This window comes from Panthera pardus, unplaced genomic scaffold, assembly GCF_024362965.1.
Source record: "Panthera pardus isolate Hobbes unplaced genomic scaffold, ASM2436296v1 HiC_scaffold_6, whole genome shotgun sequence".
Taxonomy (NCBI): domain Eukaryota; kingdom Metazoa; phylum Chordata; class Mammalia; order Carnivora; family Felidae; genus Panthera; species Panthera pardus.
Genome location: NW_026526991.1, coordinates 18,295,894 through 18,319,387, shown reverse-complemented (window position 1 = coordinate 18,319,387; position 23,494 = coordinate 18,295,894). Strand labels below are relative to the sequence as shown.

Genomic DNA, 23,494 nt, shown 5'->3' with positions numbered 1-23,494 from the left:
ATCAATTCATCAATTTTATCCATTTATTTTGTTATTTGTTAGTTTCTTATTGATATTAGCTTGCAGATTTTGCACAATTTTTATTATGTTCATACGTAAGTTCTTCTTGGTTTTTGGTACTATTTTTAACGGTATATTCTTATTTCAATTTCCACCTGTTTCCGACTAGTTTATAGAAATACAATTGATTTTTGTGTATTGATCCTGTATCCTGAGAACTTATTAAATTCATGTATTAGGTCTAATAACTTTGGGGGGATTCTTTTGAATTTCCTCTGTAGACACGTTGTCTAAGAATGGAGACAATTGTATTTCTTCCTTTCCAATATTTATGCACTTTATATCTTTTTCTTATTTTATTGCACTTGTGATGTATTATCTGTTTTGTACATCGTTGGATTCAGTTGGCTACAAGTTTTAGAATTTTTTAATTTTTGCCTTAGATTTTTTAAATAACTTGTGTGTCTATGTTCATTAGAGATGTCAGTCTGTACTTTTCTTATGATGTATTTGTCAGGCTTGGGAATCAAACTAAGAATATTCTGTGTATATATGGAGCTGGGAAATATTCTCCCTTCTTCTTTTTCTTAGAAGGGTTTTTGTATAATTTGTATGATTTCTTCCTTAAATGCGAAGTAGCATCCACCAGTGAAGCCACCTGGCATGGAGTTTTCTTTGTAGGAAGGATTTTAACTTCAAATTCACCTTCTCAAATAGATAAAAAGATGCAGATCTGACCCTTTTGAATAAGAGAGGGAACCAAGAGAGGTTAGATTGGAAAAGTCTTAGACCATGTGTAGTTCCAAGAACATTTGGTAAACCTGATGGGGAGCACTCCAGCCAAAGTCACCCAACAGAGGAGTCCTCCGTTTTTCAGGAATGGACCTGTCCTGGTACCGCTGCCATGCACAGGCATGGACCAGAAGCAGTGGCGGGAGGTGTGGCCTCATGAACAGGATGGTTGCTCGCTGGGAAATTACGCTCCCACAGGGTACATCTGAGAGGTATACGTTCATAGTGACTCTAGCCAGAGAGGAGGGCCTCGGGAAGCTGCCTTTATAACAACGACCCCCCCATCCCCCAGGTGATTAGAAACAGCGGGTCCAGTGAATCACTCTCAGAGGAACACCTGCTTAAATTTTTAAAAAGAAAGGCTGGGGCGTCTGGGTGGCTCAGTCGGTTAAGTGTCTTGACTCTTCTGCTCAGGTCACAATCTCACAGTTTCATGGGTTCCAGTGCCCTGTGAGGTTCTGTGGGCTCACCTTGCAAAGCCTGCTTGGGATTCTCTATCCCCCTCTCTCTCTGCCCCTCTCCTGCTCACATTCTTTCTCAAAATAAATTTTTTAAAAAATTTAATAAGTGAAAAGAATGGCTTGCTAACTGTCTCCTAAAGAAAAAGGAAGCCCAGACTTCTTGGGCACAGCATCACAGTCTTGGGAACTGAGATGAGAGAAGCAGCCTACTCTGGCATCAGCCTTTGGCCTGTAGTTATATTCTCAGAAAATGGCTCTGCCCTGTTTTCTGCTCTATGTTTTTTTAATGTTTACTTATTTATCTTGAGAGAGACAGTGAGAGAGAATGGGAAAGGAACAGAGAGAAAGGGAGAAAGAGGATCCCAAGCAGGCTCCCCACTGTCAGCACAGGCTTGATCTCACGAACTGTGGGATCATGACCTGAGCCAAAATCAAGAGTCAGACCTTAACCAACTGAGCCATGCAGGTGCCCCACTGCTCTATATATTATCACAAGGCAAGGGCCGAGCAGAAGGGACACCCAGAGGATGGAAGAGTCGTATCTGCCTCAGAGGAGGGTCCCAGAGAGTGTGTTTGAATGGGGGGAAAGGTACAGGCAAGGTGAGGAGGGAAGGGCATGCCTGGGTCGTGGGAGGGACAGAAAGAACGGGAGATGGGAGAGGAGGTGGCTCATTGCAGGGAGGAAGCTAACGAGCAGAATGCGAGCGCGGGAGACTGGGATTCTGTCGTCATTGCCCGCAGATTAAAAATGCCTTGGAGAGAGAGCATGTTTGCAAGGCAGCACCGAGTACTGAGTCCCAGGGCTGAGGATACCCTGTGTGCTTCCAAGCTGGCCCAGAGGGCAAGCTACGGGTCACTCAGCACCTTGCACGCCTAGCCATAGGGAGAGGCACAGGGGCCACAAGAGGGAGACTGGCAGAACTGGTCCAGAATCTTCCTGGTCCTGCCCAGAGATGCGCCCGGTTCCCAAAACACTACCTCAGCCCCAGAAGGGCCTAATATCGAAAGGAAACGTTAGAAGAGTTATTTGATGGTCAACAATCTATGGAGACGCTCTCCCAGCACCCCTTGCTCGGCATCGTGAACGCAAGTGGGTTTCAGATGAACTTCGAAGTGTATGCCTGGCACCTGCTTGGTTAGGCCTTCAGCCTTCCTCTTCATCCCCAACCCCCACCGCTCTTTTTAGGATAAAGACACAATCTTTAACAAGGCTCTTCTTTAATAATGTTGCCCCCTATTGAGACCAAATCTAAGTCAGCTGGGCCTTTGAGGGTTAGGTTTTTTTGGTGACTGCCAGTAGGTGGATTGAGGAAATTTTCCCCCCTCCCCCGCCCCGCATTAGCCTTATCCCAGTTTGTAAACCAGTGTTTACCTGATGGTCTGTTAATCCCTGACTCTCTCCCCACCAGACTGGTAGGACCATGGAAATAAGGGACCGAGTCCTGATTCAAATGGGTACCCAGTGATTTAGTCCCTGAGTATTGTTACCTGTCATAGTGCTAATCTGAACGAACAGAAACTGGAGAGGATGGGGAGCATCCTAAATAATAACCACCATTTATTGAGCACCTAATATTTCCATCCCTACTGCAACCTGCCAGGAAGACACTTGAACGGAATCTCAGAGCCATGCATTGACTTTCCCAAAAGGGTACAGCTAGCAAAGAGTCGTACTGGGGCTCAAACCCAGGAGGTTTTGACCGCAGTGTCCAGGCTTTTTCATGACACTATTGAATCTCGTGTAGCCGGTGCCCCAGCTGGTGAAAGCAGCCCAAACCAACATATTCGTTTTCAAGGTAATTTATAAATATTCGCTACATGTCCGTGTGTTCTCTTTTGCTCACTCCATGAACATTTCTGTTCTCTGTGCTGTGACGCTGGTACACAGCAGTGCTTGATGAGTACACAGGATAGTGACGGATGGTACAAGTGCAGTAGACTCTGGGGCACCTGCCAGAGTTTGAAGCCTGGCTCTGACCCTGTAGTGGGAAGGAAGACCACAGACGCAAAATGTATAAGCTAGACTCTGTAGGTTACCAGTATTCTGCATGCAGGAAAGAGACAGGGGAGCCAGAGAGAACACCAGCCACAGGTGTGAAACTACACTCTCTCATCTCCCTGTACCTACAAGTACCACTGCTCTTTTAGGTTTTAAGTTTATTTATTTAGAGAGAGAGAGAGAGAGGGGGGCGCCTGGGTGGCTCAGTCGGTTGAGCGGCCGACTTCGGCTCAGGTCATGATCTCGAGGTCTGTGAGTTCGAGCCCTGCGTCGGGCTCTGTGCTGACAGCTCAGAGCCTGGAACCTGTTTCAGATTCTGTGTCTCCCTCTCTCTGACCCTCCCCTGTTCATGCTTTGTCTCTCTCTGTCTCAAAAATAAATAAACGTTAAAAAAATTTTTTTTAAGTAAATAAATAAACTAGAGAGATAGAGGGTGGGGGAGGGGCAGAGAGAGGGAGATAGAATCCCAAGCAGGCTCCGCACTGTCAGCATGGAGCCCGATGCGGGGCTCAAACCCATTAACTGTGAGATCATGACTGGAGCTGAAATCAAGAGTCCGACACTTCACCGAATGAGCCACCCAGGCACCCCTATAAATGTTCCTTTAAAGAACTAACCTAGTGATTCAAATGAGCCATCGGGGTCTCTTCGGGAGAACTGTTTCTCTCAGTAGATAAAAGTCTCTTTCCAAGAACCGTTTTTCATTTTCTATGGATGCTGATTTCTTGGAAGATACATGGCAGAGCGAGGTTGTGGGCTTTGTCAGTCGGGGTTGGAGAGGAGGGAGGGCTGGAAAGTGGACACTTCAGGTGCAGGAGGGGTGAGTCCCTCATTATCCCTTCCTTACCAGCTGGGTAACTCTAGGCAAGCCACTCTACTACCCTGTGCCTCAGTTTCTTGATCTAGAAAACAGGGCAAAAGATAGGACTTAACCTCAGGGGATTACTTTGACCAGTAAATACATGCATCCTTTATTATTATCTAGAACCCCATGTCATTTGCTATTTTGTGGAAAGCATTTGTCCTGCCAACTTTAATTTGGGATAATATTTGATTCTGCCTCATTCACACAAACACATTTCATGACCATTGCATGATTTCTGCTCGGTGTTGGCTGGTCCAGACCACTTATTTTAATGGTCAGACTCACCCAAACAGACGTGAAATCCATGCTGACTCAGCACTCAAGGTGCAGAACAATGGCAAGTATAAAAAGAAAAAGAGGGGCGCCTGGTGGCTCAGTCAGGTAAACGTTCGTCTCTCGGTTTCGGCTCAGGTCATGATCTCACGGTTTGTGAGTTTGACCCCCACATCAGGATCCATGCTGACAGAGTGGAGCCTGCTTGGGATTCTCTCTCCCCTCTCTCTCTGCCCCTATCCCACTTGAGCGCTCTCTCTCTCTCTCTCTCTCTCAAACTTAAAAATATGAAAGAAAGAAAGAAAGAAAGAAAGAAAGAAAGCAAGCTTTTCTACCTCATTACAGCAGTACCTTCTGTCACTTCCCATTACTTTAAATCCTCTATTTGATTTTGGGCATTGCAATATCTGACTTTCTAGCTAAATGTCCCTCCCCACCAACATGTAATATAATGCTTGGCACATAGTAGGTATTCCCTGAATGATTAGTCAATGACTGAAATCCTCTAATGTCTAGAAAAGCTCCAATTCAGGTCTAGTATAGCCCAAAAGTGCAAAATCCATGCTTGTTTGGAATTAGCTTGTGAGTGAAATCAAAATTCTTTTGCCATACGAAGAATTTCCTTAATTGGCACCAACCTCCTATTAACCCTCATCAACCACCACTTCTCCCAAACCCCAACTACCAAGTTCCAGCCCCAATAAACTTTATATTATTCCCAGAACAGGTTGTGCCCTTTTACAACCCTGAAGCTTGGTACTTGCTGTTTTCTGTTTCTGAAATGCCCTTCAGAAGGTCATTTAAGCACGGCCAACTCCTACTAAACCTTCAAAACCCCAGCTTGAATGATTCCTCCTCAAGGACGTCTCCCAGACTTCTCAAGGCAGGATCGATAGCTCTCATCTCTGGGCTCCCTCAGTGCCCTGTGTAGAGCACTGAGTAAGAGGCCTGGCTTTAGAGTCCTGCTGAGGGCTGAACTAAAGTCCCAGCTTTGCAACTTATAAAGTGTGAAACCTGGGGCAAGGTTCATGGCCTCTCTGAACTTCAGTCTCTTCATCTGCTAGTCAGCACCAAGAGCACCACCTGAAGGTTTCAGTGGGAATAATTTAATTAAAAAATTATAAAGTATTGGGGCACCTGGGTGGCTCAGTCGGTTAAGCGTCTGACTTCATCTCAGGTCATGATCTCACGGTTCATGGTTTCGAGCCCCACATCGAGCTCTGTTGCTGACAGCTCAGAGCCCTGAGCCTGCTTCAGATTCTGTGTCTCCCTCTCTGCCCCTTCCCTGCTTGCACTGTCTCTCTCTCTCTCTCTCAAAAATAAATAAACATTAAAAAAAGAAAATTATAAAGTACAAAAATTAAAAAGCCTAAAGGATAGCAAATGCTCAAGAAATAGTAGATAGTCCAATGCCTTCTATCACAGCACCTGACTATATTGTGATTCATACTCCTTTGTGTGAGACTGGATGATGCCAACAGGAGTTTTAATTATTCCTTATCTCTGGCCACTAGCACAGGACCTGGCACACAGTAAGTGCTTACTGCTTCCATGCAGAATGCTTCTTGCAGTCACAAACAAGTGAATCTGAGACCTTTCATTCCCTAGAGTGCCCAGGAGGCGCCCAGTCCCCCTGCAATGGCAGGGGCAGTTGTGCGGAAGGCATGGAAGGAAACGGAAGCTGCTCCTGCCAGGTAAGGTCAGAGACGTGGTCTCCTCCCCCTTCTCCTTTCCCGTGGTCCCTCCTTGAACACCTGTACAACAAGTGGGGTCTCTAAGAAATAGCAAGGTTCATGAAAAGAGTATACTATCAGCAATAAAATGACCTCTTAGGGGCTGGAGACCTTTGAGAGAGTCAGTTCACTGCTCGGCCTTAAGTGCATCCATCTATAAAATGGGTTTGAAAAACACACCTATGTAATTACATCTGTTGAAAAAGTGAAGTGAGATCATCTATGTGAAAATATTTTGTGGGCCTCTACAGAGCTGTATAAATTACTGTCTTTGTTCCTGTTAATAATCACCACTATTGGGGCGCCTGGGTGGGTGGCTCAGTTGGTTAACCGTCTGACTTTGGCTCAGGTCATGATCTCACGGTTCATGGGTTTGAGATCTGCATCCAGCTCTGTGCTGACAGCTCAGAGCCTGGAGCCTGCTTCAGATTCTGTGTGTGTGTGTGTGTGTGTGTGTGTGTGTATGTCTCTCTCTCTCTCTCTCTGCCCCTCCCCTGCTGGTTATGTCTCTCTCTCTCTCTAAAAAATAAAATAAACATTAAAAAAAATAAAAAAAAAACAATAATCACCACTATTGGCAAACTACTCTGTGGTCACTGGGTCTAAGAGAAGAAAGTCTTTTGTTGTCCCATGAAAGTGACATGCTGTGAACTGCAAGCCTTAGATAATTTAAATACAAAGAAATTCCTCCGAAAGGGATGGACCTCAACTGTCTTCAGAAATGCAAAACTTGGGGCGCCTAAGTGGCTCAGTCTGTAAAGCGGTAAAGTGCCTGACTCTTGATTTCATCTCAGGTCATGATCTCACAGTTTGTGAGTTCAAGCCCCGTATCAGGCTCTGCCCTCTCAGCACAGAGCCTGCTTGAGATTCTCTTCCTCCCTCTCTGCCTCTTTCCCACTCATGCACATGCTCTCTCTCTCTCTCTCTCTCTGTCTCTGTCAAAAATAAATAAATAAACCAAAAAAAGACAAGAAAAGAAATGCAAAACTGAGAGAGTTTTCATTTCACTCTTGAGTGAAATTAACGATGAGGCTGTTAGCACTTACCCTCTGGTTGTATCTCTGGGCTAACAAAGCAGTTCCCTTCGGAAGCTCTCCAGACTCTTAGTGAAAAGTGATGCAGGGATTAGTCTTCACGTTATAACATAAAACCAGCAAAGAATAAAGGCAGAAATAGGAAGAAGGAGCTTCAGGAAAGCACAGATGGAAGATACAGTCGAGAAACAGATGTTGACCAGAGCATCAGTGAGAGATCCAGGGCTTCCCGGGACATAGATCACTTGGGTCTCACGCCATCTGCCTGGGTGTTCCGCAGGACGGGTTTGGGGGAGCGGCCTGTGAAACCTGCATGGATGACAATGTATTTGGACCCAGCTGCTCAGCAGGTATGTCTGATTTTTGTGTAATCAAATGCATTTGTAAAGGCTGATGGTCAAACATGGCTTATGCAGCTGAAGGATATGTCAGGTGGCCTCAGAGAGGCTATTCTTAGGGAGGACTGGGGGGAAGCATCAAACAGTTATGCAGAACTAAGTCTACACAGGCAACACCAAGAGTGGACAAAAATGCAGTCTTTGAAAAGAGAGACAGTGTTTCCTGTGGTTTTCGGGGACCCCTCGCCAGAGATGCCTTCTGGCAAACTTGGCAACATACGGTTTCCTCTCTCCAGGTTCCAGGATCCAACATCCACCTGTTGCTTGCCCTGGAGGTCTTTCTGGGTCCTGGTCTCAGCACAGACCTTCTCCCCAGGAGCCTCTTCTTCCACAATGGGCCTCACCACACTCTGTCCCTTCCTTTTGGGGAATTCTCAAATACCTGAGGTGATCGAGGATTGTGGGCTCCATCTTTCAGATTAAACAAACAAACAAACATAACTGACACTGGCTTGTCCACTCTCTTGGTCCCCACCCCCCGGAAGTGGACTCTGAGACAAGGTAGCAGATTTGTCAGGTGACCCCAGAAACACTAAGAAAATGGCATGGGGGAAACAAAGGGTGTGTCCCATCAAGCCAGACAAGTGTGGATGCTTAGAGATTAATGCCCTGGGGAACAGGGGCGTCAGTGTAGAATAGTCATCTGAGAGTCATCCCACCAGAGGGGAGCAGGAACCGCAGCATGGTAGGCAGACTGATGGCTTCCGCAAAGTGTCCATATCTAATCCCTTGGACCAAGGAATGTGTTACCTTACATGACAAGGGGACTTAGGTTTGCAGAAATAGAGAGATTTTCCTGGATTTTCCGGGCGGACCCACTGTACACAAAGGTCCTTAAATGTGGAGGAAGAACACAGAAAGTATAGTGTCAGCATGATGAGAAGTGAGAAAAACTCCACCAGCGTTTGCTGGCTTTGAACATGAAAGGGGGCCATAAGCCAAGCAACGTGGGCAGCCTCTAGAAGCCAGGAAAGACAAGATAACAAACTGATTCCAGCATGGGGCACCTGGGTGGCTCAGTCGGTTACACGTCTGACTCTTGATTTCAGCTCAGGTCGTGATCTCAGGGTTGTGAGATCGAGCCTCAAGTCAGGTTCCAAGCTCAGCACAGAGCCTGCTTGGGATTCTCTCTCTCCCTCTCTCTCTCTCTGTCCTCCTCCACTTGCTGTCTCGAAAAACAAAACAAAACAAAACAAACAAACAAACAAAAAAAACAACCCCCAATGGGCATTTGGGCAGAGCAGCCTTCCTCGGAAGGGCTCACAGGCCTTACTGGAAGTTGGCCGCAATGCACAGAATTAGTAAGGCTTAGAGAACGTGGGCATGGAAGGGAGCATGTCTGCCGGATTCAGAGCCTCCCAAAAAGGATATGTCATGTAGCCTTTCTCCAACACCACCTTGGTTCTGGCCTTTATGGAAAAGTCAAATTTAGTAGGCACGGCTTTGATTCAAATATTTTTTGCAAGAAAACCTATGCACATACATAGACATCTCATCCCCATACATTTGCACTGTGTAATAACTTTGACCTGAAGCAGCAGAGGTATTGTCTCCTTCTAATCCATGGTTCCTTGAAGGCAAGACTTGTCTTTATCTCCAGTACCTCCCACAGTGCTGCCTGATGAGTAATTGAAGGAGTGTATAAACGAGTGAATGAATGAATGAATGAATGATCTAATTCACTCCAACCACATTGTCCTGACCCACAAACTTGATTTTGAGAGGCAGCATGTAGAGATAATTAGAGCCTTGGCTTTACACTCAGACTGGCTTCAGCCTAGGGCTTCTAATTGTGAGAACTTTAAGTTTCCTAAGCACATTCTCTGTCTTTGTCTTCATCTGTAAAAATAGAAACAATACTGTCTCCTTCAGTGTTGTTATGAGGATTTAGTGAGATAATCAGTGCACAATATATGTTAGCAATTATTAATACCTATTATTTCCTAGTGGCCCCCAATCTTATGTTTTTGTTCACTGACCACTCCATAGATTATTTCATAAAGTGTTGGCAAAAACGAATTTAAAACAGACGTTGGTATTCAGTGTGTTTTTAACATTATATATTATATTAAGGGAAGTGTCTCCCAAATTGGCCCTTCCTTACCATAATACTAGGATCTGAATCACATATTTTAAATAAATATTGAAATGGAAAGAAAAAAAAATAGCATCCAACACTGTTTACTTAACCAAGAAAGCCAAGTACGGTTTGGGGGTGAAAATCTGGAAAGAAGATGAGTCCATGGTGCCTCCAAGAGTTGGTGCTGGTTGCTGATACAAGGAAATTCTAAACACTTCTAAAGAAAGCGTCCTGCCTTCACACCTGTTTGTGCCGTGGAGGGAGGGAGGGCAAATGAGCAGGAGAAACAAAGGGAGGTGGATCAGGAACCTAACCTGACGTTCAGGGAAAAAAAGTCCAAGCTCTAGGTTCCAATCAATAGAACTTTGGAGATGATGGAATGTCCTGAATCTGCACCATCCAAGCAGGCGTCGGACACACGTGGCCACTGAGCACCTGAAATACAGCTAGTGCAACAAAGAACTGAGTTTTAAATCTTAGTTCATGTCATTTAATTGAGATTTGAATAGCTATGGGCTGCCTGGGGGACTCAGTTGGTTGAGCATCAGACTTTAGCTCAGGTCATGATCTCCTAATTTGTGAGCAAGCCTGAATCAGGCTTGCCGCTGCCAGCCCAGAGCCCACTTCACATCCTCTGTCTCCCTGTCTCTCTGCCCCTCTCCCCCTCCTTCTCAAAATAAATAAATATTTAAATATGTATACATATGTGCATTATATATATAACACACATACATATTATATAAAGAAAAATAAATAAATTTAGATAGCCGCATATGCCACACGTGGCTAGTCTCCACCATATTGTATGGTGCAGCTCCAGAACATAATGGTTAAGAGATCAGGCTTTGAAATCAGACTGTCATGAGTTTGAAACCACCCCAAGCTGCTGTGTGACTCAGGGCAAGCTATTTAACCTCCCAAAACCTTCTTCATCTATAAAACAGGAATAATAACACCTGCCTGTGGGACTGACAGTGTAGCAAAGCCTTAAGCAGCAGGTCACAAACACTCACTCAATGGAAGCACATAGGCAGTGAGGACAAAATCAGTCCAACGATAAGCAAGCCATGGATGGACGGACGGACGGATGGATGGATGGATGGATGGGTGGATGGCTCAGTGATGGCTGGTCCTTTTCCATTAACCAGGACAAGAGCAACTTACAAACTTTCTCAGCTGGGCCTCCACTGGGTGCCAGTGTTGTTTCATCCAGTGAGGCACTGGTTCCATAGCGGTGGCAGCTCTGTCTGTAAGTAGGACAGCTCTATTAGCCACAGTTTATTTTTAACACTGACTTTAACCTGCTGCCAGAACCCTCTCCTATCCTGCTGTTGATTAGTTTAGAAATGATTTAGAGTCACATCAGCCGAGGATTTTTATCCCTGCTGCCAATGCCCTAGGCTGCTCTGTGCCTCTCTCCTGGTTAGGGCAGATTGCAAAGTCCACTTTCTCCAACATAACCCTCAGATCATTCCCACAGCTGTGTCACGTTCATAGCAGCAGCTAGAATTTGTGGAGCACCTGCTATGCACCAGACAGTGTGCAAAGTTTGACCTGCGATGGTCTCTCTGGATTCCCACAACTGTGCGAGCTGGGTTCCTCATTTTATGGAGAAAGAAGCAGGTTTCTCAAGGTCAAGCAGCTATTTCAGGGACAGAAGCAGAATTTGGCTCCAAGTAGCTGACTCCAGAGCCTGGGTGCCCAAACACGGCACTGTTCTGCCCCTGGTGAGATCTACCATGCATTAGACCCCTGACAATGATATTCTAAAGAGGAGACAGATTCGCCAAGGAGCTGGAAATGCAGGTGACAATTGTGATCTGTAACAGGATGCTACAGGAACACAGGAGAGCTAGCAGCTAACTCTGCCAAGTGGCATAGCACTGAGGGCTTCAGGCACAGTCCCTCTGACCCAAATGGCCAGAACTTTGACACCTTTAAAGTCACACACCCCAAGTTTTTTCATGTCTCTAAAGATTTGCTGACACCAGTTCAAAAAATTCCAAGGACTCTTTAAAAGACATATCAGAATCCCTCCACCACTCACTTCTCCTTCCCAGGGACACTTTCTTGGCAATGGCTGGTGACCCTGCAATGTGTATCAGACATTCCCCAAGGCTGTCCTTGCCTGGTCAGTTAATCCAGTACAGAGTCTATACCAGAAGACAGGACACAGGGAAAAGCTCACAGCATGTAGCCCAGAGGGAAGCTTAGTGACAAGGACAGCTTTAGCAGTTAGCATCTAAGTTGGGAGCCTGGGCTGAGTTACATTCAACTCCGCCTTCTGCCTCCTCGCCCTCTTCCACTGGCTACATGACACTCAAGACCTTGAACCTCTTAGTCCGACTTCCCCACTGCACTGTGAGTCCTTGAGTTTAGGTATTGTGAACTACTCATATTCATATATCCAGTAACTCCTACGGTGACTGCCTCTAGGTAGGAGCTGGGTAGATTTGTTTTGTTTTGTTTTGTTTTGTTTTGTTTTTTAAATGAAAGAGATGACTTTTTTTTAAATGTTTATTTATTTTGAGAGAGAGGTCGGGAGGGGCAGAGAGAGAGGGACAGAGAGACTCCCAGGCAAGCTCCACGCTGTCAGCACAGAGCCCAACGTGGGGCTCAAATTCACGAACCGTGAGATCATGACCTGAGCCAACATCAAGAGTCGGACGCTTAACCGACTGAGCCACCCAGGTGCCCCTGGGTAGATATTTTGTAATTGAATTGAGCCTTCTCTACCGAGACATAGTACACCTCCCTCCACACCCCAGTTACCCCCGTGACCAATTTGACTTCTCTCTGGAACTCCTCTTCCAACAGCTACAGCCGTAGGTGAACATCAAAGTGCTCTGTTAAAATAGAAAGGATGGCAAATCAGTTTTTGAAGTGAGGATGACGATTCCAAATCCGATTCAAAAGTTCACATTATCTGAATGGATAGTTGAGCTAGGTGTCTCCCATTTTTCATACGTAATTCAGAGTTGATGAGCCCTACCTCACAGGGTACGGCTGGCATCAGATGAGATAATGCTTGTAAAGCAAGTGGCAAAATGCCTGATGGGTAGTAAGTGCTCAACAGAGGGAAGCGCAGGGCCCGTTCTACAGTGAGCTGAGGGAGGGACATGCCTCAGGTGCCAAATTTAAATAGGCATCAAAAACTCAGTAATCAAGGGGCACCAGGGTGGCTCAGTTGGTTAAATGTCTAACTCTTGGTTTTGGCTCAGGTCATGATCTCACAGTTCGTGGGTTTGAGGCCCATGTCGGGCTCTGCACTGCCAGTGTGGAGCCTGCTTGGGATTCTCTGTCCCTCTCTCTGCCCCTTTCCTGCTCATGCTCTATCTCTGTCGACATAAATAAATAAACTTTAAAAATAAAATAAAATTATTGAATAAAACATCAAAATACCAAAGAAAGGCAGGATCCAGCTCTGCACTTGAGCTACCCTGTCTCATTCTCCCCACCTTCTGCCCTGCCTCCCCCTTCTCTCCCTATATCCTGTCTCCCCTCCTCACCTGAATCCTGGTCCTGCAGGATGTTGTCTTTGTTGATAATCTAGTTGTACAGTTATTAGTATGGTTATAAAGCACCCACAAAAAATGTTGTAGGTAAATACAGAGAGGGGGTGAGGGCTTCCAAGGGATTCCCGTCTAATAGAAGAAAAAAAATGCACACACTGAGAAAGAAAAAGCAGCCCTGACAGCTGTTGGCGGTCAGCCTTTTTGCTCCCAGCTAGGCTGTGGTGCTGCCCCACTGAGCACAGACAATTTCACGGAATATCACCATCGATGACTTGCTATATCCATGCTGGAACAAGACACAGAAACTAAGCCACTGCGAAATCACATCCGGACAGAGAAATGAACAATGACAATGGGCAACAATAAAAATAACCCGATAGCCGCCTCTCCTGGTCACCGTGAGTCGGGGAGCTGCTCACCCTTCAAGGCCAACCAAAGCCCCCACCTCCGTGGTGCCACTCAGTGGTCCCAATGCAGAATCTGCTTCTCTGGGCTCCAATAGCACCTTCTTTGTACCTTGTCCCCTACCACACCCTACTGTAACTACCAACTTTAAACCTGGTCCACTATCACACCAGACTGTCTATGCCTGAGAGCCTACTACCACCATTGGTGAAACAAAGTCAGCAGCAAGGGTCAGCAGTCGTGACAGAAGCAGCAGAGCCACTCGGGGATTTCCGTTGGCATGAAAAAGAGAGCACGTTGGAGGCCAAGTCATGGAGGTGTGAGATGCAGGAGGCGTGTCTCTCCTAGGCCAGCCCACCCATCTCTTCCTCCCATTGTCATTGATCTATCCTGTCCTAGTGTGTGTCAGGCTGTGTTGGGATGGGCTGCCTTCCTCTGCCGTTAGACTTGGAGGGCATGGACTTTACCCTTTTTATCTCTGGGTCATTAATCCCAAGCACAGCACCCTGGACAAGAGAGGTGTTCAATATGTGTTATAAGGGAAGGAAGATAAACTAATGAGTCGTCCCCATGTGCTTAGAACCTAAGATGTATAAAAGGAAGCAATGGAAAGTGAAAAGTAAAGTTGTTGGAATTAGATTGGACAGAGCCTTGTTCGCCAAAGAGAGGGATTTAGATTTCATTTGCTTATCAGTTGGGAGTCACTGAGATATTTGGGGGGAAGATCACCTGATGCCATTACTGATCATATGAAATGGGTGGAACGGAGAGGTGAGAGCTTGGAGAGCAAGGCCAGGTAAAATGCTACTGCAGCAGTCCAGGCAAAACATGATAAACACCTGAAGGAGAACAGTTCTGATGGATACAAAAAGCAGAGATTGAGGTGGACACAAGAATTCAAAGGATTTTTTTATTAGATGTTTGGAATACTTTATTCATCCTTGCTTTTCCAGTATTTGGTTAGGTTTTTAAGCAAGTGGGTCTTCTTAATTATGTTTCACTTGAATTAGTATGAAATTGGCTGACACTGAATACATGTGTAGTAGGCAGAAGTATGGCCCCCCCAAAGAAGTCCGGATCCGGATCCCTGGAACTTGTAAATGTGTTAGGTTACGTGGCAAAAGTGAATTAAGAATTAATTAATTAATTAAATTAAGATAATAAATTTGTGTGGTTTTAAGTCAGAATTAAGTTGTGAGGTAATTTGTTCCAGCAGCAAAAGGAAACCAATACAGTATGTTGCACAGAGGTCTGGGCCTAGGATGCTGGCAACCCAGCCAGGTAATAAATCTTGCTACAAATGAGCTGCAAACTGAGTGCTAAGGAATTGACTATTTATTTCAAATGCCCCTCATTTGTCATTTCTGAAACGATCTGTCAGTGAGCCAAAAAGCCTGCTATTTCAAGCTAGAAATCATGGCATAGTTATTCTCTGCCCTTTCAAATTTCTTTTTTATGCTTGAATTTCCCCCATCATTCAGGAAGGAGGATTTACTCTAGTAGAGAGAAGATCCCCACCACCAGCAATGATTGAGCCAGTGGTAGCTTCTCTGTGTTAAATATGACAGACGCATACCAAACAACAAGTTAATTCTCTTCTTGAGGTGTACAAAGATGAAGTAACTAGTTTAAAAGTGGAGAAAAGCACTCCAGTGCATTCCAGTGCACCAACACATTATCTCATCCAGCTGCAGAAATTGCATGAGGAAGGGATTACTGCCCTCATGTTATATGTAAATAAATTGAAGGTAATAAAAGGAAAATGAAGCCAAGATCTAAACCAGGGTCTCCAGGACCCCAAATTTATGGTTCTTCCCCTCTCATCGTGCAGATTCTCGATAAAAACTCTCTCAAAGCATTACTCCTCCAGAATCTTTGGAAGAGGTCTACATTGAGTAACGAACAACCCCCATGTTCTGTCTGCAGTGTGCAGCTGTGTGCACGGCGTATGCAATGGTGGGGTGGACGGTGACGGAAGCTGCGAGTGCTACTCCGGGTACACTGGCCCCAGCTGCGACAAGGGTAAGTACTGCTGCTTTCCTTGACGCTATCCTGGGTCAGATAGGCACAGACACATGTGCTTCAACTTTGTATTCACATAGTCGCATCCTGGGGCTCTACATGGGCAAGGTGCCATCAAATGTTTTCCTGGGAGGACACCAAAAATTAAAAAGACAGGGAAAAAAAGAAAAAGAGAGGATGGGAGGGGGAAGGGAGGAGTGGGAAGGGGAGGCGAGGGAAGAGATAGTCTAGAAGAGTGGCACTCATGGAAGATTTGGGAGCAATGTACTGACATAGCTATGCTTTAGGAAGGTCAAGCTGGTGACAGTGCAAAGGATAGAATAGAGAGGGTTGGAAAACCAGCCAAGGTCATTGTAATAAGTCGGCCACCCAGTAAGGGAGGTAAGGTGTGTTCTCAGTTGCAGGTGTCAAGGACAGAACACATTCATAGGAAACGGAGACCCGCTAAGGTTAAGTGATTCACTAGAGGTTACAAAACTAGTAAATCGAAGAGCTGGAACTCAGATCATTTGAAATTCTTTAAATGCTCTATCACACTGGGCCCAAGCAAGAGGTAGAAACCACAGGGTGATCGAAACAAGGGAAGTATAATATAAAGAATTAGCAAGCTATGACAGGAGAGTGGCCACAAAAACGCAAAGTGAACCCTAGGGCGGCCGAGCATAACAGAGAAGGCAAACTTGGAAAGGGTGGCCATCCCCAAGGCTGAGTTCAAATCTTTTTGGAGAAGGTATGGTGGCAGCCCACTGGGTAGAGAAGAAGTTTTCTGGTTTGCCCAAGCCGGCATGGAACCACGGTCATTAGGCACACGAAAAACAACCCTCCGGGACACTGATGAGCCAAGCCTGGTGGGCAAGCACACAGAGGGAGTTGGGGTGTGGTGGGTGCCAGACTTGGAGTGTGCAATGTCCGTGTGTGGAAAAGCTGCAAGAAGGTGGTCACTGGGTCCAGGTTGAGGATGCAGGGCCACCAATAGAGTGTATACTCTGAGTGCATGGCTGGGGCAGAGCATCACTGAATGTCCTCACACGTTTGCACCACTGACAGACTATGCAACAGCAGCAAGCAATCAAAGCAGAAACACAACACTGCACAAAGGAAGCAACAAGAGGAGCCTTCTCCTACAATGGCCCTCAAGCACCCCCTACTGGCCAAACTTAACATATCACTGTAAAGGAGAAATGTTCGGAATCTTATCAAAGAGCAGGTAATGAAGGGTGAATTTGGAGCTTATCCATTATGAAATTGGACATTCTTCCTGTGACACTAGCCTCACTTATCCTCTGGATTTTACTCTTCTGATCTATAAAATGAAAGGATTGGACAAGATTCCAATTCAACGAATTCCTACTCATTTTATTGAAAATCACTGAGGCACTACTAACAGTAAGGAGGATGAATAAAACACAGCCTCTGGAGGGGGCAGACGCTCAAATGACCCGTTCAAATCAACAGCAGAATGAAACTCGAATGAATAGGATAACCCCTTTTGTAGACCTCAGTCAGCCTACTTCTAAGGCTACTCCTGTCATTGCCCAGTGGACTCATGAGCAAAGATTTTTTTTAATAAGATAGCAGACATAGTCCAGAAGCCAGCTTCATGAAGAACATAGACATATTTGCCTCCAAATGACAAAATAATTCTGCCAAATCAAAAGGTAAACAATAGACTGGCACAAAATATTTGCAACCCACAGAGCAGAAAAGTTTTTCTAATAACATAAAGTCCATAGGCCATTTGCCAAAGAGCAGCAACTTCACAGGAGAAGAAATAAAAACCAGCCAACAGGTATAGAAAAAGTGCTTACCCCCAAGCAGAAATGCAAATGAATCACAGGTTCATTTAAAACCATAATGAAGTGGTATTTCAGAGATTTGGAGGTTTGGCTTTGGTTTTAGTTTTTTGCTCACTATGTTACGTAGATTGCAAAGATAGATAATACCCACTTGTGGGTATGAGGAAAATCACAGTACTGTCAACAGAGAGATGAATTGATGCAACCTGAGGGAAATTTATCCATTAAATTTTAAAATATGCTTATAGTTTGCTGCTCTGGCCCCAATTCTAGGGATTTACCTGGAAAAAGAGAGACACAAGCACCAGTAGGTAAAAATATATGTACAAAGAAATCCAGAACAGTGTTGTCTGGAAACGACTGGAAGATTCATCAGTAGAAAATGGTTGAGTGAACTGTGGTATATCCTATACCAGTCAGGATAATGCCAGCTGCTGTAAGAAACAAACACAAGAATTCACTGGCCTAACACAAAGGTTTCAAAACTGTACCAAGGCACCCCAAGGTACCACATCAAACTCACAAGGGTGTTATGGGGATATTTTAATTTTTTTTTTTAAGTTTACATACTTACTTTTGAGAGAGAGCAAGAGCACAAGCAGGAAAGGGGCAGAGAGAGAGAGAGGGAGACACAGAATCCAAAGTAGGCTCCAGGCTCTGAGTTGTCAGCACAGAGCCCAGTGCGGGGCTCGAACTCACAAACTGTGAGATCATGACCTGAACTGAAGTTGAATGCTTAAGCAACAAGCCACCCAGGTGCCCCTGGGATATTTTAAACTTTTGAGGGAGACAGTGATGCGTCTGCAGAATACTGTACAAATGCTAGCTTGAGTTAGTTCACAATTTCAACATTAGGTAGCACTACATCCCTTTCAACAATGTCATATCTTTATAAAGCTGTGTTTTCAGTGCTTGCTAAGATAAAAAGCAGGTATCATGCAAAAATCCTTTCTAATGGAATAAGCATGATGGTTTCCAATCTGATTCCAAGGTTTAAGAAGTTGGGCAGTGTCCAAAAAGCTCACACATTCCAGGGGCACCTGGGTGGCTCAGTCGGTTGAGCATCTAACTCTTGATTTCGGCTCAGGTCATGATCTCACAGTTCATGGGATGTGAACCATGCATGCATGTGCTCTCTGTCTCTCAAAATAAATAAATAAGCATGTTTTTTTTTAAAAAAAGCTCACATATTCCATTTACAAGTAAATGTGGTTATTTAAAAATGAAGTAAAAATCTTTCTCTTTATATTAACCACATTACTTTTTCAAACGGCTACTAAGGTCTCATGACACACTTACTGAACTCCTTGGTTCTAACAACTTAATAAATGGACCTGGTAGGTATTTCTTGTGGGACATGAAGAAAGTTAAGATACTAAACACTATGACCTGAGAATTTAGGGAACTTCTGGCTTACTCATGTACGGTCCAGTGTGGGAATCTGACACCAGCTTCCCGCTACATGGCGATTACAGTTCCAGATTTTTCTATTTTGTGCCTCTGCCATTCTATAGCACCTCAGAGTGCTCTGCTTTGAGCCATAGAAAGAAGAAGACAGGATGGAAAAGTCCCTGCTTATGAAATCCAAGATGACACATACAAATTCCTGTCAATATTCCATCAATGGAAAGTAGTCACATGACCCCACCTGGATGCAAAGGGGTTGAAAATGTAATCCTTGAAAGGGCAGCCACTTCCCGGCAACAATTCTACTCTATGGAAAGAATTGGGGGAATATTCTCTATGAATGTTTGGTTCAACTAGCCACTGTTGGGGACAATCCCTAGTTGAGTGTCTCATATTTATATGCCTCTTGAGTGTGGCACACTGACTGCTCTTCACTCCAATATCTTTTCAAGGATGTTTGTATCACAAACAGCCTTGGAAGATGTAGGGTGTCTCTTGGGAATGAAGTATAGACAGGCTTACTGCCTGTTCTAGTTATCAATGGCTTGCCTTTCAGCTCAAAAGTTGTCCTCTTTGCCTGCTCTGTGATAATGGAGGGGAACTTGTAAATATCTCTCACTTGCCAGCTAGCAAGACATAAAGTCTTATCAATAGAGAGTTTTGGAGGGACACTGAAGAAGGAAGGGTTTTCTCTTCCTGTTTCTGGTTTAGCTCACTCACCAGAGCCCCAGAGAACATAGTTTTTCTCCACTGCTCAGTCCTACACAGTTTATCCAGTGATAGATTCCTGCAGGGCTCAGCTTTCTCCAGGGTTTGACCACTGCATACTTTGTCAAGTGCTTGACTGAGGTGGCAGCAGTAGAGCCAGGAGCCCCAGACAGCACAGGCCTGTGCCCCACCATGCAGAGATGTGCTTGCTGTTTGGTATGGCTTCTCCTCGATGCCATGCACACCAAGGTCTCTGCAGGGTTGGCCATCTGGAGAGCCAGCCATCCCACCTCTCCCACACAGCCGACCCCTGAAGATGCTCTGGCCCCAGCCACAGAACTATACTACACTTCTGTGGGGGTGGCTTCTTAGTTTCTGGTTCCGGTGGCACCCAGTGGCCAGCAGCTTCCCCAGGCACTAAGTGAACCCGGGAAGCTGGGCACCTCTTTGTGGATGACCTTCCCTAGAGCCCTAAGGGGAAGATTTCCAGCAAGTCTCACCATTAAGGCACCTCACCACCTTCTCTACCATTCAGTGACCAAGGCATGCCTTTTCCAGTGACATCTGGATCTCAGTCCTGGACAGAGGAAGGCTCTACCTTGGGTATTTATCTCAATCCTAGGAAAGAGGTTGCTCTTTATATACCTGCTATTTCTTCATTCTTTAGAAGTCCTTTTAACACTCATGAACCAATTCCCCATTATTGTAATTTTCCATTGATAATTCTTTACACCAAAACATTCCCTTATTGTGTGGTTTCTGTCTCCTGCCTGGGCCCTAACTAATACGTTGCCTAGTACTTAAAAAACAAAACAAAACTTAGATTCCCTAAGATTGGGGCTCCTCCCCTGTAATGAAATGAAATCCACTTCATGACCCTTTCTACATTGTCCCAGGGGACTCGGGGCTTGGAAGAACTAATGCAAAACTGCCAACACTCTGGCTATTACTCTTGATGTGAGCAATAAAATGTCCTTCATCTCTGACCCAGGAATCTCATAGCTTCTACTAGCATCCGTGGAACTACATTAGCTCAATTTCGTAGCTTTGCATGTTGGATAATATGCCAGATTCCTTATAGTTTCTGACAACCATCTGTGCCCCCGATGTGATGAAGCACCACACAGTTGTTAGAGATTACAGTGGATCCTTAAATAGCTCCATAATATTTGGTTAAATTAAAAATCAATTTGCTAAATATTTTCACAGGATTCCATTTTGTTTAAAAAAACATCTAAATAAATTTATAGGTGAATGTAGTATATGGGTTGTTGATATTGTTTACTTTGGGAATGAAATGGAAGAATGAGAATAAGAAAGAGTTAATTTTTACTTTCTACATTCTGGGGTTTTTTGAATGGTTGCAGTGAGTCTTTTTTAATTACTCTTTTTAATCACAAAGAACATTACTTTGGTTGAATTTTTCAGAATCAGTTATTCTACTAATGCAGGTACCTCAACAATATTCCTTTGCAGCCATCCCTGAATGTGCAGACTTGCTCTGCCCAGAAAATTCCAGATGCTCACCTTCCAGCCAAGATGAAACAAAACTAGTATGCAAATGCCTTCCCAATTACCAAGGCGATGGCCAATACTGTGAACGTGAGTAGGATTTAGATCCTGCTAGTCATTCATTGAGATGTTTAGGTTACTAAACAGAAAAAAAACAAAACTTCATAACCTCTCTAATGTTAACACAATGACACTTCTATTTCTCTCTGTGTTAAGTTAAATGAAATATATAACAAGTACCGAGAAAATGTTCATCTGTGGTAGCTGTTCAATAAGTGGCAATTTCTGCTTCTATTATCAAAGCACATAAATAGATTCTTACACATAGTTTTATATCAACCATAGCAATGTTAGGATAAAATACAGTCTGTCTTTCTTCTTTCTTTATCCTTCCTTCCCTCCTTCCTTCCTTCCCTCCCTTCCTTCCCTTCTTTCTTTCCTTCCTTCCCTCTTTCCTTCCTCCCTTCCTTTCTTTTTCTTTTCATGCTCATTCACTTTGTGAGAGGTTGTGTTATATATTGAACATGAACTCTCAAGTCAGGCTGCCAGCATTCAAATCCTAGATCTGCTTATTATGAACTACATGACCTTGGACAAATTCTTTAACCTGCCTGTGCCTCCATTTTCCTATCTATCAAATGAGAATAATAATGGCTCCTCTCTTAGAGAGTTGTTGTAAGAATTAACTGAGTTAATGTATGGCAAATGCTTAGACAGGGTCAGTGCATATAAATACTACAAGAATTAGTGCTTTCCTTCATGCTATTTTATATTTAAATCCACACATAACATGGCATAGTAATATATCAATACCATATTTTTAGTTATAATCTCTGACAGCCATACATGAATCTGTTCAACAGGTAGGGGGCATCAGGTGGGGTAAGATGAACTGTTTCTCTCTCTCTTAAAACAATGAGTTGCCTGTGCAACTTTGATGAGCTCTTATCCTGTCATTGCCTCTCAAGCCATCAATCCATGTTTAAAAGAAATATGCCATCCTCACGCTCTTTGCACGTACGAGGGACCGAATCGGCACAGTTGCATATGCCAAGAAGGCTACCACGGGGATGGCCGAGTGTGCTTACCAGTGGACCCCTGCCAGACGAACTATGGAAACTGCTCTGCAAAGTCTACAGTGTGCATATATGACGGTCCTGGACAGGTGAGCACATGATGCTTGGAACTGGGGTGTCTCGCAGTAGGACAGCCACCAAAGGTAAAACTGTGCCGTAGGTGTCATTTGTCTGCTAGGTTGGCCCAGTTTGCCATTTTGATGCTCAGATTGGGCCTCCTCTCCAGGCACACCTCCATGTGCTCAGGACGAACTTCCGTGTGTCCCTTCTCCGGTCTGTCTTCTGAACTCACACTTTCCCAGCTCCCCGGGGAGAATTTACCTACCCTACACTCTCTTGTGTCCTGGTCCTAGACGGTGACAGACAAAATATATACACAACTCAAATGCGATTAACAAATTAACTGTTAACCAAGTCTTGAGTGAATATGTCATTGACTTTCACCTACAATCCTCCATTTCTCTCTCATATCTTTTCGAGGCAAGAGAGGACTCTTAGAACCAAAAGACTGTGCCCCAAAGAGATGAGCACTGACAAAATGTCAGGCAGCACTGAAAGACAGTAGGCAGCACTGAGGATGTTCTGGGGGGGAGACCCTGCCCCTCTAACTCACATCATGATCTTGACCGCTAAAAACCAGCCAGGTCCAGAGACCTTTGCTGAGGAGTTCGGATGAAAGATCCCTTTCACTAATACCTCATCCATCTATCAACTATTTAGTGGGCGTCCACTGAATCCATGACTGCACATCAAGTTCAGGGGAGAAAATCTATCCACACAAAAGGATATTGCTGCCCTGGTAGGAGGAAAGGCTTCAGTGTCTGACCCAAAGAGAGTCATGGGTCCCTAGCAATCCAGTCACCCCATGGCTCCTGGAGTCTCCTGCAGAGTACCCACCCAATCTCATCTTCCAGGGAAAATGCATATCACATGCCATTTCTGCTGTCAATGCCTGAGACAGATTTGGAAAGAAATTCAAGGAGCTGGGCCTCCATCCTCACAGTGCAGTCCCATATGGGAAAAGTCACATTACACTCTGAGCCAAAGTCCCAGGACCTTGGGAGTGAGATTAAAAATAAACTTTGTCTCCAAAAACTGGACCCCAAGGCAGATTTTCAGGTCTTAGAAACCCCCCGTGTTCACACAGAAACAGGGCGTTCATTATTTCCATTATTCCAGAGAAGGTTTCCTCAATTTTGGCATTATTAGCACTTTGGATTCTTTGTTGTGGGGCTGTCCTGTACATAGTAAGATGTTTAGCAGCATCCCTGGCCTCTGGTGACACTGCCCCCTCTCCTCTTGTGACAATCAAAATATCTCTAGACACTGCCCAATGTATCTTAGGTTGAGACTCCCGGCTGAAAATCACTCTTCTAAAGCAATGATATCTCCCATCTGAACTTCAGTCTATGCTCACC

General features: G+C 44.7%; 1 protein-coding gene across 3 annotated transcripts in view; it reads left to right on the top strand.

Moving 5' to 3' along the window:
- Nucleotides 1-23,494, top strand: part of STAB2 (stabilin 2) — a 164,681-nt gene that overhangs the window by 23,782 nt on the left and 117,405 nt on the right. For all 3 annotated transcript variants that reach the window (XM_053895983.1, XM_053895982.1, XM_019446618.2), the window contains exons 4-8: nt 5,999-6,084; nt 7,438-7,507; nt 15,482-15,577; nt 20,965-21,090; nt 21,969-22,165. In XM_053895983.1, the coding sequence (XP_053751958.1) occupies nt 5,999-6,084; nt 7,438-7,507; nt 15,482-15,577; nt 20,965-21,090; nt 21,969-22,165 (575 nt within the window). The remainder of the gene's footprint in view (nt 1-5,998; nt 6,085-7,437; nt 7,508-15,481; nt 15,578-20,964; nt 21,091-21,968; nt 22,166-23,494) is intronic.